General features: G+C 40.0%; 1 protein-coding gene across 38 annotated transcripts in view; it reads right to left on the bottom strand.

The window, feature by feature from the left end:
* Positions 1 to 18,073, bottom strand: part of MORC2 (MORC family CW-type zinc finger 2) — a 42,861-nt gene that overhangs the window by 22,399 nt on the left and 2,389 nt on the right. For 37 of the 38 annotated variants that reach the window (XM_086348792.1, XM_086348790.1, XM_086348783.1 and 34 more), the window contains 2 exons: positions 12,406 to 12,459; positions 10,287 to 10,321 (listed from right to left, as the gene is read on the bottom strand). In XM_086348792.1, coding sequence (XP_086204918.1) covers positions 10,287 to 10,321; positions 12,406 to 12,459 — 89 coding nt within the window. Of the gene's footprint in view, positions 1 to 1,799; positions 2,115 to 10,286; positions 10,322 to 12,405; positions 12,460 to 18,073 lie in introns of all 38 variants that reach the window. The other variant, XM_086348806.1, reaches the window with a different exon arrangement.

Consider the following 18,073-nt stretch of genomic DNA (forward strand, 5'->3'; position numbering starts at 1 on the left):
AATTGCCTCTTAAATGGGTTAATGTAATTTAAAATGCTATTTCAAAAGTACAATAAGCCACAGAAATTTTCAAGTATCACTTGCTGTTCAGGAAGCTGAACTTTCAGTTCACTTCAGTCGCTCAGTCGTGTCCAACTCTTTGTGACCCCATGGACTGCAGCACGCCAGGCTTCCCTGTCCATCACCGACTCCCGGAGCTTACTCAAACTCATGCCTATCAAGTCGGTGATGCCATCCAACCATCTCATCCTCTGTCGTCCCCTTCTCCTCCCACCTTCACTCTTTCCCAGCATCAGGGTCTTTTCAAATGAGTCAGTTCTTCATTTCAGGTGGCCAAAGTATTGGAGCTTCAGCTTCAGGATCAGTCCTTCCAATGAATATTTAGGACTGATTTCTTTAGGATTGACTGGTTTGATCTCCTTGCAGCCCAAGGGAGTCTCAAGAGTCTTCTCCAACACTGCAATTCAAAAGCATCAGTTCTTTGGCACTTAGCTTTCTTTATAGTCCAGCTCTCACATCCATACATGACTACTGGAAAAACCATAGCTCTGACTAGACTAAATTTGACTTTGATGGCAAAGTAATGTCTCTGCTTTTTAATATGCTATCTAGGTTGGTCATAGCTTTTCTTCCAAGGAGCAAGCGTCTTTTAATTTCATGGCTGAACTTTACTGAAACATTAACAAATGCTTCTTGATAGTTCAAGCATAAGGACCTTCCTGGAAGCCCGACTTGTAGATAAGAAAATTTCTCCTTGTGGCAGAGCCTTTTATCAGTCTGGAGAATCCAAATGAGATCTAGTGAGCAGAACCAAGTGCAGAAAAGGGACAAAAATCTTCAGTTTTCTTCTGGAGGAAGCAAAGTGTCAGATGGAGACTCAACTGGGTCAGGGACAGAGCATGGTACAGGAAGTGTTCTAAATGTAGCCAAGAGCCATTTGCTTGATGATTTAGCCTAAGATGCACATGAAGACTCTGCTTTGGGAGCTAGAAAGTGGTTCAAGCCAAGTGCATCTGAAAAATCTCCAAGGATTACTGGTATTTCTTGAACACTACCTAGGAAGTTGCTTCCAGGCCCTTGCGTTTGGTAGAATAGGACTCACAGGCTGTTTTAACACACAGTCATCTCTTAACGCTGGCTCTGAGATCCCTTTCTTGCTCAAGGACTTCATTTTAAATCTTTTTCATACCGTTTAAGAGACACACCTATGGAGGGTCCTCCTGGCCATATAAATGACACACAGCCTGAAAGCGTCTAGCAGTGTTCAGGTCCATGGTCATGTGCAGCCAAGACAGACTAGCTGACATGGCAGTAACTCCTTCAACTTCGTAAACAAAACAAAACCAAACCAGGCAGTATGGCATCTTCACAATGCTTCACAATCACACATTTATTTGATGTGCCCGGCCCTGTAATGAAGATAATAGCCAAGAACAATGCCACTATGACCACTGCCTTCAGGGAGCTTCCAGTCCAGTGGACACTATCCCCTGCAAGCATATGGTTAAGGAGGGTTTAAGCAGAAGACAGAGAAGAGCGTCAGCTCGAGCAAAAGCAGTGTGCGTTTAAGAATCACCTGAAGAGCTTGTTACAACAGATTCTGGGCTCCACCCTGGAGGATCTGAGGTCTCCATCTGCATTTCTAAACTGTTCCCAGGTGATGCCAATACTGTCCACTACTGGACCACTCTTTGTAAAGCAGAGCTAGAGTTAGCAAGAACTAGAGGCTCCCCTGCCTGCAACAAAACCCCCAGACGTTCCAGCAGTTAGGACATGCATTCCTCACACCTTCTACTCACTTTAATCAACCAACTGAATGACATCCGAAGCCTCGAGGAAAGGATTCTATGAAGCTGGTGGGAGTTCTGGACAGAGGAGGGGCTCTGGGCAGCTGGGGATTGTCTGCGCCCCCTCTCAGCATACATCCTAGAGGAGGACAGAGCCAAACTGCCTTCTGTGCAGTTGGCCTCAGACGCTGGTGGCAGCTTAGGACATCACAGAACCGTGTGGGAGGCGGCCCATCTAAGCTACCCCTAGATGACCAAGTCTGGCTTCTCCCAATTACTGCAACATTCCTCCATCCAGCTCCCACTGGGAAGAACAGGAAAAAGAAGCTGGAGGAGACATAAAATGGAGCTTTAAGTGAACCATCAGAGGTAACAAGATAACGCTGTCCTCAGCAGAGGCTGTAACAGAACGACCGTCAAGTTATTCATCGTACTCTGCAATCTGTTTGAACAGTATTCATTTCAGCTGCATTTGCTCTAAGTTTCCATTTACTAACCACTGACCTGGCATCACAAGAGGAATCTTTCTTTGAAGCACAGCAGTCCCTATCGAAGGAAGTCCAGAAAGTCAATAAAAACAGTCTGACAGGCATGTTCTAGTCTGGCCCCATCTAACAGGAACACGTTGGGTACTGGAGTCTGGTTTCTTTCTCACCCTTCTTTAAGCTGTAATGTGAATTTGTGGCAAATTCAAACTACATTTGATGTTTGGGAAGATTTCTAAGTTCAGGATCAAGCTACTTTTAGAAAGGGAGACAGGAAAATACGTTCCCTGATAGATTAACAACAAAAACTTCATATTATATTATTAATTCTATTATCCTCCATACAGTTTGTCCTTTATGAACTAAAGAGCCTCTTGATGAACGTGAAAGAGCAGAGTGAAAAAGCTGGCTTAAAACTCAGCATTAAAAAAAAAATGAAGATCAAGGCATGCGGTCCTATCACTTCATGGCAAATAGATGGGGAAACAATGGAAACACTGACAGACGTTATTTCCTTGGGCTCCAAAAATCACTGCAGATGGTGACTACAGCCATGAAATTAAAAGACGCTTGCTCTTTGTAAAACTATGACAAACCTAGAAAGCATATTAAAAGGCAGAGACGTTACTTTAGCGACATAGGTCCGTAGAGTGAAAGCTATGGTTTTTTCAGAAGTCAATGTATGGATGTGAGAGTTGGACCATAAACAAGGCTGAACGCCAAACAACTGATGCTTTTGAACTGTCGTGTTGGAGAAGATTCTTGCGAGTCCCCTGTACTGCAAGATTAAACCAGTCAATCCTACAGGAAATCAGTCCTGAACATTCATTGGAAGGACTGGATGCTGAAACTGAAGCTTCAATACTTTGGTCACTTGATGCGAAGAACTGACTCCTTAGAAAAGACCCTGATGCTAACGAAGACTGAAGGCAAGAGGAGAAGGGAAAACAGAGGATGAGATGATGGGATGGCATCAGCAACTCGATGCACATGAGTGTGAGCAAGCTCCAGGAGTTGGTGATGGACAGGGAGGCCTGCAGTGCTGCAGTCCAGGGGGTCACAAAGAGTCGGACACAACTGAGCAACTGAACAACAACAAATTCTATTATCCTACTTGTAAAATGAGGTAGCTTTTATTTCTATTGAATGTGCTAATGTAACACTGAAGTAGAAGAGTGTGAAGCTGGGGCACCTCAGTCAAGATTCCCAGTCTCAAGGCACTCGGAGTAAATGAAGTCTTTTCCCAAAACGGTAGAGTGCTTAGTGCTTCTATCATGCCATTTAATCCGTAACTACCTTGACAGTTCCCTCTAGATCAAGTTATTCTTCCCTAATCAACTGTGGAGTCCTGCCATCGATAAACAACTAAATTCTCTAATGGCAATTTAGCAAAGGCCCCACCTCATACTCTCTGGACTCCTCCCAAAGTCCTCCCAAAGCACAACAGGTAACACTGAGCACACAATAAAAGTACACTGGGCCATTTGCATTTAAATTGAAATCCAACTGCTCTGTTGCATTCCAAGTGAAAGCACTGCGTCTTTGCTGAAATCCACCCACCAAAGGTGGTAAACGACTGAAAGACTGAAATGAAAGGTCAAAGGTGGTAAACAGGAGCAGAGATGATCTCTTTTAAAAGTTTTTCCGAGGGAGAGGGTGGGAAGATTTGGGAGAATGGCAAAAAAAAAAAAAAAATAATAATAATAAAATAAAATTGTGACACCACAAAAAAAAAAAAAAAAGTTTTTCCCATGAATTCCCTGGCTGTCCAGTGGCTAGGATTCCTGGCTCTCACGCTGTGACCCTAGGTTCAATCCCTGGTCAGGGAACTAAAATCCCATAAGCTACACAGCCAAAAAAAAAAAAAAAGCTTCTTCCAAAACAGGATGATTTTTTCCCCTTCCACATCACTTGCAGTGGAGACATATTCTCTGCTTTGCCATCTGTGCGATGATGTAAACAGCTTCGACTTCTTCCAGAGGTGGTAGTTCTTGCTCCTCACTGAAGCACTCTGGGGTGGGAGACCTACTGTGGTGCACGAATGATACCTCCACCCAGCCTCCAGTTCAGTTCAGTTACTCAGTCATGTTCGACTCTTTGCGACCCCGTGAATAGCAGCACGCCAGGCCTCCCTGTCCATCACCAACTCCCGGAGTTCACTCAGACTCATGTCCATTGAGTCGGTGATGCCATCCAGCCATCTCATCCTCTGTCATCCCCTTCTCCTCCTGCCCCCAATCCCTCCCAGCATCAGAGTCTTTTCCAGTGAGTCAACTCTTCGCAGGAGGTGGCCAAAGTACTGGAGTTTCAGCTTCAGCATCATTCCCTCCAAAGAAATCCCAGGGCTGATCTCCTTCAGAATGGACTGGTTGGATCTCCTTACAGTCCAAGGGACTCCCAGGAGTCTTCTCCAACACCACAGTTCAAAAGCATCAATTCTTCGGCGCTCAGCCTTCTTCACAGTCCAACTCTCACATCCATACATGACCACAGGAAAAACCATAGCCTTGACTAGACGGACCTTTGTTGGCAAAGTAATGTCTCTGCTTTTGAATATGCTATCTAGGTTGGTCATAACTTTCCTTCCAAGGAGTAAACGTCTTTTAATTTCGTGGCTGCAGTCACCATCTGCAGTGATTTTTGGAGCCCCCAAAAATAAAGTCTGACACTGTTTCCCCATCTATTTCCCATGAAGTGATGGGACCGGATGCCATGATCTTTCTTTTCTGAATGTTGAGCTATAAACCAACTTTTTCACTCTCCACTTTCACTTTCATCAAGAGGCTTTTGAGTTCCTCTTCACTTTCTGCTATAAGGGTGGTGTCCTCTGCATATCTGAGGTTATTGATATTTCTCCCGGCAATCTTGATTACAGCTTGTGCTTCTTCCAGTCCAGCGTTTCTTATGATGTACTCTGCATATAAGTTAAATAAACAGGGTGACAATATACAGCCTTGACGTACTCCTTTTCCTATTTGGAACCAGTCTTTGTCCCATGTCCAGTTCTAACTGTTGCTTCCTGACCTGCATACAGATTTCTCAACTAGACCATTCAGGTATGACCTAAATCAAATCCCTTATGATTATACAGTGGAAGTGAGAAATAGATTTAAGGGCCTAGATCTGATAGAGTGCATGATGAACTATGGAATGAGGTTCGTGACATTGTACAGGAGACAGGGATCAAGACCATCCCCATGGAAAAGAAATGCAAAAAAGCAAAATGGCTCTCTGGGGAGGCCTTACAAATAGCTGTGAAAAGAAGAGAAGCGAAAAGCAAAGGAGAAAAGGGAAGATATAAGCATCTGAATGCAGAGTTCCAAAGATCAGCAAGAAGAGATAAGAAAGCCTTCCTCAGTGATCAATGCAAAGAAATAGAGAAAAACAACAGAATGGGAAAGACTAGGGATCTCTTCAAGAAAATTAGAGATACCAAGGGAACATTTCATGCAAAGATGGGCTCGATAAAGGACAGAAATGTATGGACCTAACAGAAGCAGAAGATATTAAGAAGAGGTGGCAAGAATACACAGAAGAACTGTACAAAAAAGATCTTCACAACCCAGATAATCATGATGGTGTGATCACTCATCTAGAGCCAGACATCCTGGAATGTGAAGTCAAGTGGGCCTTAGAAAGCATCACTACGAACAATGCTAGTGGAGGTGTTGGAATTCCAGTTGAGCTATTCCAAATCCTGAAAGATGATGCTGTGAAAGTGCTGCACTCAATATGCCAGCAAATTTGGAAAACTCAGCAATGGCCACAGGACTGGAAAAGGTCAGTTTTCATTCCAATCCCAAAGGAGGGCAATGCCAAAGAATGCTCAAACTACCACACAATTGCACTCATCTCACATGCTAGTAAAGTAATGCTCAAGATTCTCCAAGCCAGGCTTCAGCAATATGTGAACCATGAACTTCCTGATGTTCAAGCTAGTTTTAGAAAAGGCAGAGGAACCAGAGATCAAATTGCGAACATCCGCTGGATCATGGAAAAAGCAAGAAAGTTCCACCTGGCCTAAGGGTTATTAAAAACCATCTTCTAACTTTCTTATGTTATGACCCATTCTCCTGTTATTCTCTTCTAAAAATAAAAGAAGTCTTATTTTCACCACTTGGCAGAGCCTTTTGAACAGAGGTTTTTAGAACTTAAGCAGGATAGCTGATTTTTAACTGTTTTGAGTATTTTCTTTGCTCCAAAGTGTATCAGGCAGAAGGAAATCGTATCTGGGAATATTCTTTACAATTATATGACACTGGAAGTTCTAAGAATTACTTTCTATTGAGGGCTTATTTCCATTGATCAAAATGGGTCTGTAAAGAGAAAGGGGGGTTATATGATAACCATATATTCCCATAAAAACTCAAGTTTTTCAAAAGTGAGGCAATGCCAGCCAAACTGGATTTAAAAGCCATCTTCCTCTTTTCCACTTCCAAATTTTTAGCACTCAAATGACAAAAAACGTGCCGGTACAAACACTGAACAGGCAGAAAGCAAGCTGTTTATTAAAAGGTGGGTAGGGCAACGAAGAAGGCAAGGGCACGCCACTCCAGTACTCTTGCCTAGAAAATCTCACGGATGGAGGAGCCTGGTAGGCTGCAGTCCACGGGGTTGCTACTAGTCAGACACGACTCAGCGACTTCACTTTCACTTTTCACTTTCACGCATTGGAGAAGGAAATAGCAACCCACTCCAGTGTTCTTGCCTGGAGAATCCCAGGGACGGGGGAGCCTGGTGGGCTGTCGTCTATGGGGTCGCACAGAGTAGGACACGACTGAAGCGACCTAGCAGCAACAGCAGCAGTAGGGCAACGACAATGACTAAGATTTCTGTCACTGCTATACACACTCCATAACAAAGAAAGGACTTTACTGCCAAAGAGCAAAGCCAATCAGGCAAAAATAATAGACGGTGTCAATATTTTAAAATTCTAAGCAAAGCAGCCCTATTTCCCACCTGACTCCTCTGCCTGAGAACATCTCTGCAAACCTCAGTGCCAATCCAGTTACACAACTGTTTTGTACAACTGACACCAGCAGCTCTTCAAGTTGGGATTTGTCCTCACCAAGATTACAGAGGGATAAGATGGCCTTCAACAAGATCTTTCTTTGGCTGCAGAAACTACGAACCCCACAAACCTGGCCACCTGCTAACTCCAATCAAGAAAATCAGTGGTACTTGGTCATTTCACTCCGCATCAACCCAATTAATATCCCAGTGGCTTTCTTTAAATAGATACATAGCTCTGGAAAAGCTCTATACAGTCAGCAAAAACAAGATGAGGAGCTGACTATGGTTCAGGTCATGAACTCCTTATTGCCAAATTCAGACTTAAATTGAAGAAAGTAGGGAAAACCACTAGACCACTCAGATCAGATCAGTCGCTCAGTTGTGTCTGACTCTTTGCAACCCCATGAATCGCAGCACGCCAGGCCTCCCTGTCCATCACCAACTCCCGGAGTTCACTCAGACTCACGTCCATCGAGTCAGTGATGCCATCCAGCCATCTCATCCTCTGTCGTCCCCTTCTCCTCCTGCCCCCAATCCCTCCCAGCATCAGAGTCTTTTCCAATGAGTCAACTCTTCGCATGAGGTGGCCAAAGTACTGGAGTTTCAGCTTCAGCATCATTCCTTCCAAAGAAATCCCAGGGCTGATCTCCTTCAGAATGGACTGGTTGGATCTCCTTGCAGTCCAAGGGACTCCCAAGAGTCTTCTCCAACACCACAGTTCAAAGCATCCATTCACGTATGACCTAAATCAAATCCCTTGCGAATATACAGTGAGAAATAGACTCAAGGGATTAGATCTGACAGACAGAGCCTCAAGAACTATGGACAGAGGTTCGTGACACTGTATACAAGGCAGGGATCAAGACCATCCCCAAGAAACAGAAATGCAAAAAGGCAAAATGGTTGTCTAAGGAGGCCTTACAAATAGCTATGAAAAGAAGAGAAGCAAAAAGCAAAGTAGAAAAGGGAAGATCTACCCATTTGAAAGCAGAGTTCCAAAGAATAGCAAGGAGAGATAAGAAAGCCCTCCTAGTGATCTATGCAAAGAAATAGAGAACAGTAGAATGGGAAAGACTAGAGATCTCTTCAAGAAAATTAGAGATACCAAGGGAACATTTCAAGCAAAGATGGGTACAATAAAGGACGGAAATGGTATGGACCTAACAGAAGCAGAAGATATTAAGAAGAGGTGGCAAGAATACACAGAAAAACTATACAAAAAAGATCTTCAAGACCCAGATAACCATAATGGTGTGATCACTCACCTAGAGCCAGACATCCTAGAATGTGAAGTCAAGTGGGCCTTAGGAAGCATCACTACGAACAAAGCTAGTGGAAGTGATGGAATTCCAGTTATTTCAAATCCTAAAAGATGATGCTGTGAAAGTGCTGTACTCAGTAGGACAGTAAATCCGGAAAACTCAGCAGCGGCCACAGGACTGGAAAAGGTCAGTTTTCATTCCAATCCCAAAGAAAGGCAATGCCAAAGAATGCTCAAACTACCTCACAACTGTACTCATCTCACACACTAGCAAAGTAAAGCTTAAAACTCTCCAAGCCAGGCTTCAACAGTACGTGAAACATGAACTTCCAGATGTTCAAGCTGGATTTAGAAAAGGCAGAGGAACCAGAGATCAAATTGCCAATATCCACTGGATCATAGAAAAAGCAAGAGAGTTCCAGAAAAACATCTACTTCTGCTTTATTGACTATGCCAAAGTCTTTGATTATATGGATCACAATAAACTGTGGAAAATTCTAAAAGAGATGGGAATACCAGACCACCTGACCTGCCTCCTGAGAAATCTGTATGCAGGTCAAGAAATAATAGTTAGAACTGGACATGGAACAACAGACTGGTTCCAAATTGGAAAAGGAGTACATCAAGGCTGTATACTGTCACCCTGCTTATTTAACTTATATGCAGGGTACATCATGAGAAACACTGGACTCGGTGAAGCACAAGCTGGAATCAAGATTGCTGAAAGAAATATCAATAACGTCAGATATGCAGATGACACCACACTTATGGCAGAAAGCAAAGAACTAAAGAGCCTCTTGATGAAAGTGAAAGAGGAGAGTGAAAAAGTTGGCTTAAAACTCAACATTCAGAAAACTAAGATCATGGATGGCATCCAGTCCCATCATTTCATGGCAAATAGATGGGGAAACAATGGAAACAGTGAGAGACTTTATTCTGGGGGGCTCCAAAATCACTGCAGATGGGTGACTGCAGTCATGAAATTAAAAGATGCTTGCTCCCTGGAAGAAAAGTTACGACCAACCTAGACAGCATAAAGCAGAGACATTACTTTACCAACAAAGGTCTATCTAGTCAAAACTATGGTTTTTCCAGTAATCATGTATGGATGTGAGAGCTGGATTATAAAGGAAGCTGAGCACCGAAGAACTGATGCTTCTGAACTGTTGGAGAAGACTCTTGAGATTCCCTTTGACTGCAAAGAGATCCAACCAGTCCATCCTAAAGGAAATCAGTCCTGAATATTCATTGGAAGGACTGATGACAAAGCTGAAACTCTAATACTTTGGCCACCTGATGTGAAGAACTGACTCATTTGAAAAGACCCTGATGCTGCGAAAGACTGAAGGCAGGAGGAGAAGGGGGCAACAAAGGATAAGATGGCTGGATATCATCACCAACTCAATGGACATGAGTTTGAGTAAACTCCGGAAGTTGGTGATGGAAAGGGAGGCCTGGCGTGCTGCAGTCCATGGGGTTGCAAAGAGTCATACACAACTGAGCGACTGAAGTGAACTGACTGATAGATCTGGGCACCTCGCAGTAGTTCCCTTAATACCAATATTCTTGATTTCTATTAAATACCTGATCAGGGCTACCTGTCTTGCCTAATAACCTGGAGTAATCAGGCTGTCTACCCAGACTCCAGAAACTAGTTATCTCCCACTCATTTACTTTTAGGCACAACAGTAAATTCTTCTGGGAACTGGGCATGAGAAGGAAGACTGGTATCTGTCTTACCTGCATAAATATCAATTCTCGTGGCATCAGCATCTCTGCAAAGTTGGGGGAAAAAAAATCAATATTCAAATGAGAATATGAAGTATAACCATCAAGATGCACAGTACTGAGTGGGATACATACTATTTTGAATCTATTTTCAGGAAATCATAAAAGAAATTCTATATACATTAAAGATATACTTTTACATTTGGTAACACACTTTTCCTTATATGTCTGTGAAACACCTCTGGAGCTCCAAGTTATTTAAAACAATCACAAGATACATAGGGTCTGAATACACCTTTTTTAAATAAAAATTTCACAGTGAAAACAGCTAGAGGATAAATAAGAACATTCCTTTACACACTAAATGACTCCAATCACTCGTTTGACTGCGATCATAAACAATGTTCCAATATTTCATCCATTGTTCTTTCTCACCAAGATTTGAGAAAAAAAGGAAAACAATACTCTGCCACAAAGCCTAAGAAAATCAGGTCTTACGGTATATACACTACAGTCAGTACACTGACTCATGAGCCTATAATCTTATCCTCCCTAAACCTGAAAGGAAGTTTAGGGCACCCCATTAGGTCCCAGTCATCAGCTGAAATAAAAGCTCAGTCATCATTGAAGTCTTCCATAAAGGCTTGAAAGTAATCTAGCCCAATTCTGCCAACTGCAGGCAAAGAAAATGAGGCACTGAGTTTCAGTGCTTTTAAATGCAAAATAATCCACTCAAATCCATACAACTCTACAGCTACTTATTCCCAAAAACATAAAAACATTTCAAAAACAGAAGAGATCGGCAAAGTATGTGTATGAGCAGGAACATACACTCCCAGGCAATCTCCAGTTCACCATGTAATATATAAAAAAGCAGCCTGCCAAAACACACTGTCGTATCACTAAACAAGTGGCAAATTCAAACATAGTTCCATTAAGCTACATTTTTAAATATAAAAATTGAGTCAACCAGGACTGAAACAATTGAAAAACACTGAAAATGGGGCTTTTCAGGTTAAACAAGTTGTTAACTAGCACACTTCCATGCGCAGTCCAGTAAATAATAACAATAAAAGTATAACGGTAGACATAGGTAGACATAATTACCATTATGTCATTAATTGGACATCTGTTTAGAAAGTATTTTTGTCAACTCTTATCATCTTCTTCTTCATTAGTCACATTGGTCAATAAACACCATGTCTGAATTTTATGTGTGCATTCAGAAATCTGTGATATAATTATAGGCAGACTTTTGATTTAGGACTTCACCATCCCTGAACCAATCCAAACTTCTTTTCAGTCTTGCACAGTAACATTTAGAGGCTTCTATCACTAAGAACTCAGTATAACACCGTGCTGAAGAATGATTTCTTCCAAGCACAGCTGCTAACAATGGAAGATGCTTTGATCAACTAGTCTAATCTGACAAAAAAACTCACTCCTTAGCATCCGCAGGGGACTGGTTTAAGACCACCAAGGACAACAATATCTGCAGATGCTCAACTGCCTTCTATAAAATTGTGTAGCACTTGCATATAATCTATGCACATTCTCCTGTTCACTCCAAATCATCTCTATGTTACTTATGGTAACTAACACAATGTAAATGCTGTGTAAATAGTTGCAAGCAAGCAGCAAACTCAAGTTTTGCCTTTGGAACCTTCTGGAACTTTTCCAATACTTTCGATCTGTGGTTCCTTGAATCCACAGATGCAGAACCTGCAGATACAGAGGGCTGACTGTACATTTTGGGAAGACACAGAACTCTGAAATAATTTTAAAGACATAGATGGTTTACTGTCCTGGTAGCGCAAATTTAAACAGTTTGTCCTAGTAATTAGATCCCTAAGTTTTTATCTTAATTCCCTGTGTTTCACAACAATCATCTTGTTCTAACACATAGGGAAAGTAGCTTTGGAGGTTGTAAGTTCACTATTTTTAGTCTGCAACATACAAATGAATGGATTATCAACCAATGTGCTATTTAAAATACTTTTTGGGTAAGATGCCTCCTAGGAGTGAGTCACATATGCAAAAGAACTGCCTTCCTCCCAAGCCTTCAGAGATCAGAGATCACAAAAACCCAATAAGTTTTCAAGAACAGACTGCACACCTGAGGACTACATACCTTGCATTATCAACTAGTTCAGCAAGAGCACCAAACAAGAATTCATGAGTGGTTCTGAAATGATAAATATTAAGAATCAGCAAAAGAATTATGAATTAAGCTATAGTTCTAATAAAATGTCAAGGTTATAAAATATTTAAAAGGTTTTTTGGAGAAAAAACTAAAATTGCTACTTGCATCAATTTACACTACTCAAGTTTTAAACTTCTCCACAATTCTTTCTAGAGCTCAGATGTACTACTGCTAAAGCAATGTTTTTCACTATCCATATTCTACCTAGAAAAATATCTATGTTTTATTTATCATTGCCTTTACCGGCTGTCAGTTTTTGCACATCTGTAAGAACACTCAATGGAGAAATCATTACTATTTAGCTTTACCAATACCTTTGTGATGATTTACTGGTGAAAAACCATTCAGTCTTGTGTAATTTATATGCAAAAATACTCTACTTGAAAGTAGGGAGAAAGGAGAAAATAATCCAGTTTTTGATGCTCCCTGATTTTGGCCAAAACCAAAACTTTCTCCACATAAAGGAATCCATAATACTCCTGAACAACCCCTTCCTAAGAGGAAAAAGGTTTGGTGTGGTCTCCTAGGGTCCTTGCTCAAGTTAGTCCCTTCCAGAAGGATAGCCAATGGTCATCTCCTCCTCTAGGAGGCTACTCAAAATTCAGGTAGGATAAATTCACAATTACCATATTCACAGCACAATAAAGATGGTATTAATGCATGTTTTCCTCTATTTACACCGTCTTTAATTTGTGCTATTTCCCATAATAGCCCTCATTAGAACCACCTAGAATTTTTTTTTTTTTCCCCTGGCCCTGTGGTGCAAACATATGGATAAACCCATGCCCTTTGCAATGGAACAGCAGTCTTAACCACTGGACTGCCAGGGAAATAAAGAAACTCTTACTTTTGTAAGCATTAACCCACATAATATATTACTATCATAATGTAAAAAAAAACATATTATTCCAGTTAATTTTTTTGTATACAAAGTTTCAGTCAATAGATGAAGTGAAAATTTCTATATATATTTAGAATATACCAATATTAAAGAGCCAGCATCTAGGATTTGTGAGTACTTACTGTATTGTTCAAAACAAATTGTAAAACACTTGTTTATAAAATAAATACCAAAACTCAACTGTCCAGGAACAGTTTTTTCCTCAAATAAATCTTCAAATTTTTATAAATGCAATTTTTTAAATTAAAACTACTAGTCCTTGGAATTTTAGGAAGAACTTTTCCCCATGAGAACAGTGAATATATCTGTTGCTGATCCAAATGAAGTACCATGCTTTAACAAAAAGTAGAAATTTAATCTCCAATTTCCCTGAAAAGACCTCAAATTCCTCTAAATCTAATTCTTAATTATTTTACATGAAATAAAAAAATTTTCGCAAGGAAAAAAACCTGCATAAAACATCTATATCTTTAATTATTCAAAAATTTTTGTCTCCAAAAGTATCACCCTAAATTCTTCAAATTACCTACTGAAGAAACAAAAAATTTTCTGCATATCACTCCATGTATTAAATTTGGAGAAATAAGCTAGATTAAATAAATTGATTTGCTGAAAGTAATACAAGTTAAAAGTAAAAACTAGTATTTGCTCTAAAGCTTTCAACCAACCATTTTCCTGTCTGACTTTGTAGTGACTAAGTAACTTATGAAGTGAATTAGTTTTCTATACATTTTAAAATTTTTTGAAGGTTAAAATGTAAAATAACAAATTCCACTGCAATACTTCTCATTTCCTTGAATTCAAGGAATCTCAGAAGTAAGCTCCTAGGGTAGGGGTGGGGGACACAAGAATACAATCTGAGACTACAATCTGTGTAGAAATAAAGGAAGAATGAAATATCTGGCCTATGGTAGTGACAGTGGTGACTATGAATAATCTGGAAAACTAATTCTGATACCTCTGCCATCCAGGCAAAGAAATAAAAAAAAAAACCAGATATAGCAATGGCTTCTCACAAAACCTATTTTTTGTCACTTCACATGAAAATTAAAGACATTCAGAATTCAGTAACATCTCAAAAAGGAAAGGACAAAGCACTTCTGGCTAAGTTTTCACTGTTTTCTACACAATTAGAAAACTGCTTTGTATATTTAGAATCTAAAAACATCCCAAATGTCTTCGTTGTTCCACACAGTATCAATGCTGTTCCACAAAACGGATTTCAGGTAAGTTAACCTATCTTTCAACGTAGCTAAGGGGTGTTTTTATAATGTGCACTGACACTTCGCCTTTTGCGACAACTGCTGCTAAGGTCAGAGGCGACACTCAGAATCTTCAAACCTTCAACTGATCCTACTAATAAATGCTAAAGTTTGAAATATCTCTCAAATCATAACAAAAAAAAATACCAACTATAAAAGATCTTCCCTTTTTTTCAAATAATATTCAAAGAGATGCACTCGTTGCTAGCAAGCAGTTTAGAGTTATTTATATAAGGAACAAAGGAAATTCCTTTCTTCACAGACATAAAGATTCTTTACATGTAATCCAAGAAAGATCAACCATCTGGAAAAAGACAAAGATTTTTAACGAACTCTTTCACTTTCAACTGATTGTGGCTTTTATACCAATTGTGCCACAATCAAAATAGCTTTGCATCTCAGCATTTCCAATGACAAATTCAAGTTTAAATCTACTCATTATGTAAGGAAAACGGTCTATTTATATTCAGTCTGAATTGAAAGCAATAGAATATTTATAACCCCATCACACAGTAATACTGAGTTCTTAGATATGCAGTCCAGAGTTAATTGCCTTAACTGCTAGAAAATAAAGCTGAAAAATTCCAGGGCAACCTTTTTACATTCAAAGGCTTTAATATATTTAGTGTGAACCCATATTTCAACAGGAATATAAATCACAAGAAACGTAAAGTTGAAAGGTTCCTCTACCTTCACTTCCCATATCAATAAAACAACTCAAAGATATCAAATGGCCGGGACAGTAAGCTTTTAAATGTGCCAACAGGAGTAGACATACACAGCAGGCATCTTATCCATAAGCACCCTGCTCTATCAAACCGCTTAACAATACTGCAAACAGAATGACCTAAGATATGTACCTTCTGCCAAAGGAACATCACGACTATTACTCCATCTTGAATCTAGCACCTAGACTGCTCATGGACTTTTCAGCAGCAGTCACAAAACCCACCACACCAAACAGCAGTAAAATCATAAAACTATTTTTATTCAAAAACCCTAATTTCAATCATCTCGTATCACCAATTTGCAGTATTTTAAAGAAATTCACCTAAGACTTTCATGTTAGAATTTCCCAGACCTGCCTCAAACCCTTACTGATATAGTCAAGTTAATGTAGAACAATACCAAAACAATAATAATTCTAAGCAGGTGTTTATTATCTTCAACAGATGCTCGAGAACTTATTAAAAATTAATCTGCCTAATGACCATCCCCAAACATCAAGTTGCTATCACACTGACCAATTTTTGGTTTATATGAGCTAATATTATAACTAGAACAAATAACTGTCATTATCTATTTGATATTTACTATGAACTATGTGCAATCTAATTACTTTATAAACATTATTTTATACAATCCTCATAAACATTGTCAGATTAGTCCTGTTTTGTAAATGATGAAACTGAGGCTCATATAAGTAGACCTACCCAAGAACACAGCCAGGAAGCAAAGAGAAGCCTGGCTGGCTCCCAAGCCCATGCTCTTTCTACTGCATCACACTGATTCCTACCCTTCTATCCTGGATTCTGCTAAATGGGTGCTAAGGAGTCATTTCTTTCACAATATACACCATGGTAATTTATAGATATCAGACAGCCTAAAATGGTCTTGTGTTTTTTTAATTATAAAAAGGGAGAAGGGAAACCCTCCCTTCTCTGAAGGTTAACACCATACCACTTAACCCAGTGGACACATCTACCATCCTTACCATTAACAAGTCACATTCTCTGAAAAATTTTAAATTTGTTTCCTCTAGAAATGAACTTCCAGTCCGGTCACAATAAAGGTCTTGAAACTGGTTACAAACCAAAAACTTATCTAGGTGTTCTGGGCTTCATATTTTCTTCTCGTAGAACTGGATACATTCAAAAGTAAACAATTTCTAAGGTCTGATCCAGATAATAAATTCCAGAGCTTCCAAAATGATACATCTGACTCTCAAAAACATTTATGCAAGTGGTTCCAGTTCAACACAGTAAGGCAAATTCCCAGAAAATTCTCCAATTTCAAACAAGAGACTTAACTGAGGTTCAATTCTTTCCCTCTGCTCTGTTCTGTTTTCAATAAGCCATAAAATAGCAACAGAAATGAAATATCCCAGAATCCTCAATTTAAGAGGTTCACTGAGATAAACTAAAATTTATCTCCTGGCCAGAATACTGGAGAGGGTAGCCTTTCCCTTCTCCAGGGGATCTTCCCAACCCAGGGATCAAACCCAGGTCTCCCTGAATTGAAGGCGGATTCATTACCAGCTAAGCCACAAGGGAAGCCCAGTCTAAAATTGAAGACTTTCAAAACGGAAAGTAAACCTTCTGGCATATATACAAGGAAACAAGCCTTTAAAGGTAAAACTGACTACAGCTGGTGTTGCCTAATGGTTAAAAGCACTAATCATGTGGCCAGATAAATCTTACCGCTTTGAAGCGGTGCCTTGAAGCTGCCTTGAAGCTGTGTAACCTCTGGCATGTAATAATCTCTTTGAACTTCAGTCTTCTCAAATGCAAAACAAGAATAATCCTTACTCTAGTAGGATTGCTAAAACGATGATTTTTGACCATGTTTAAATGTGACTGGCAGAAGCCACAGTCCCTGGTAATTCAGATGGTATGGCTCAGATGGTAAAGAATCTGCCTGCAATGCAGGAGACCCAGGTTCCATCCCTGGGTTGGCAACGTCCCCCAGAAAAGGGAATGGCTACTACCCACTCCAGTATCCTTGCCTGGAGAATTCCACGGACAGAGGAACCTGGTAGGCCACAGACCATGCAGCTTCGAGTCAAATGTGACTGAGCAATTAACACTTTCACTTTTCACTATCGTTTTATTATCAAATACAATCTTCAGGTAAGCTAAAACAAGAACCCAGAATCTAATGTCTCCAGTCTCCTTCAACGGTCTTCCAAGATCATCACATAGTCTGTCATTCCAAATTTGGCCCCTCACCCCAAAACTCAGAACTGAGTTTATCAAACACAATCTGTGAACAAAGTGGCCTTCAACTGCTTGTTCTTAATGTGGCAGCTCAAATACAAACAAGGATACTAAAGGTTCTGCTCCTGGCTATGCCATGAGCAAGATGGGTATAACTTTTGATCAGAGACCTTATCTAGTTGGATTTCAGATTCATCAGGCTGCGACACAAAACTACACCTAGGTGACCTCCACAATCCCTACTCTAATACTCTGGTTCAGTAAGAACCTTCCTAAACAAAACCAGGCTCTCATTTGGCAATTCACTACTCAGAAAAATTTTATTTCCTTCATAAGAAAAACAGCAATCAAAAAATTACAGATATTATCACAAATACGTGGTTATTTTCCGTAAACAGTTATTGCATTATTGTACTATTACTTGCCAGCTAAAGTTACTGTACTATTACTTGAAAACTGGAGTCTATATTCTCAATCCTGAAGGTGGTTCTTCTGAT

This window comes from Bos grunniens, chromosome 17 (genome assembly GCF_055505025.1).
Source record: "Bos grunniens cultivar Pamir isolate PY7600 chromosome 17, Bosgru_T2T1.0, whole genome shotgun sequence".
Lineage (NCBI taxonomy): Eukaryota > Metazoa > Chordata > Mammalia > Artiodactyla > Bovidae > Bos > Bos grunniens.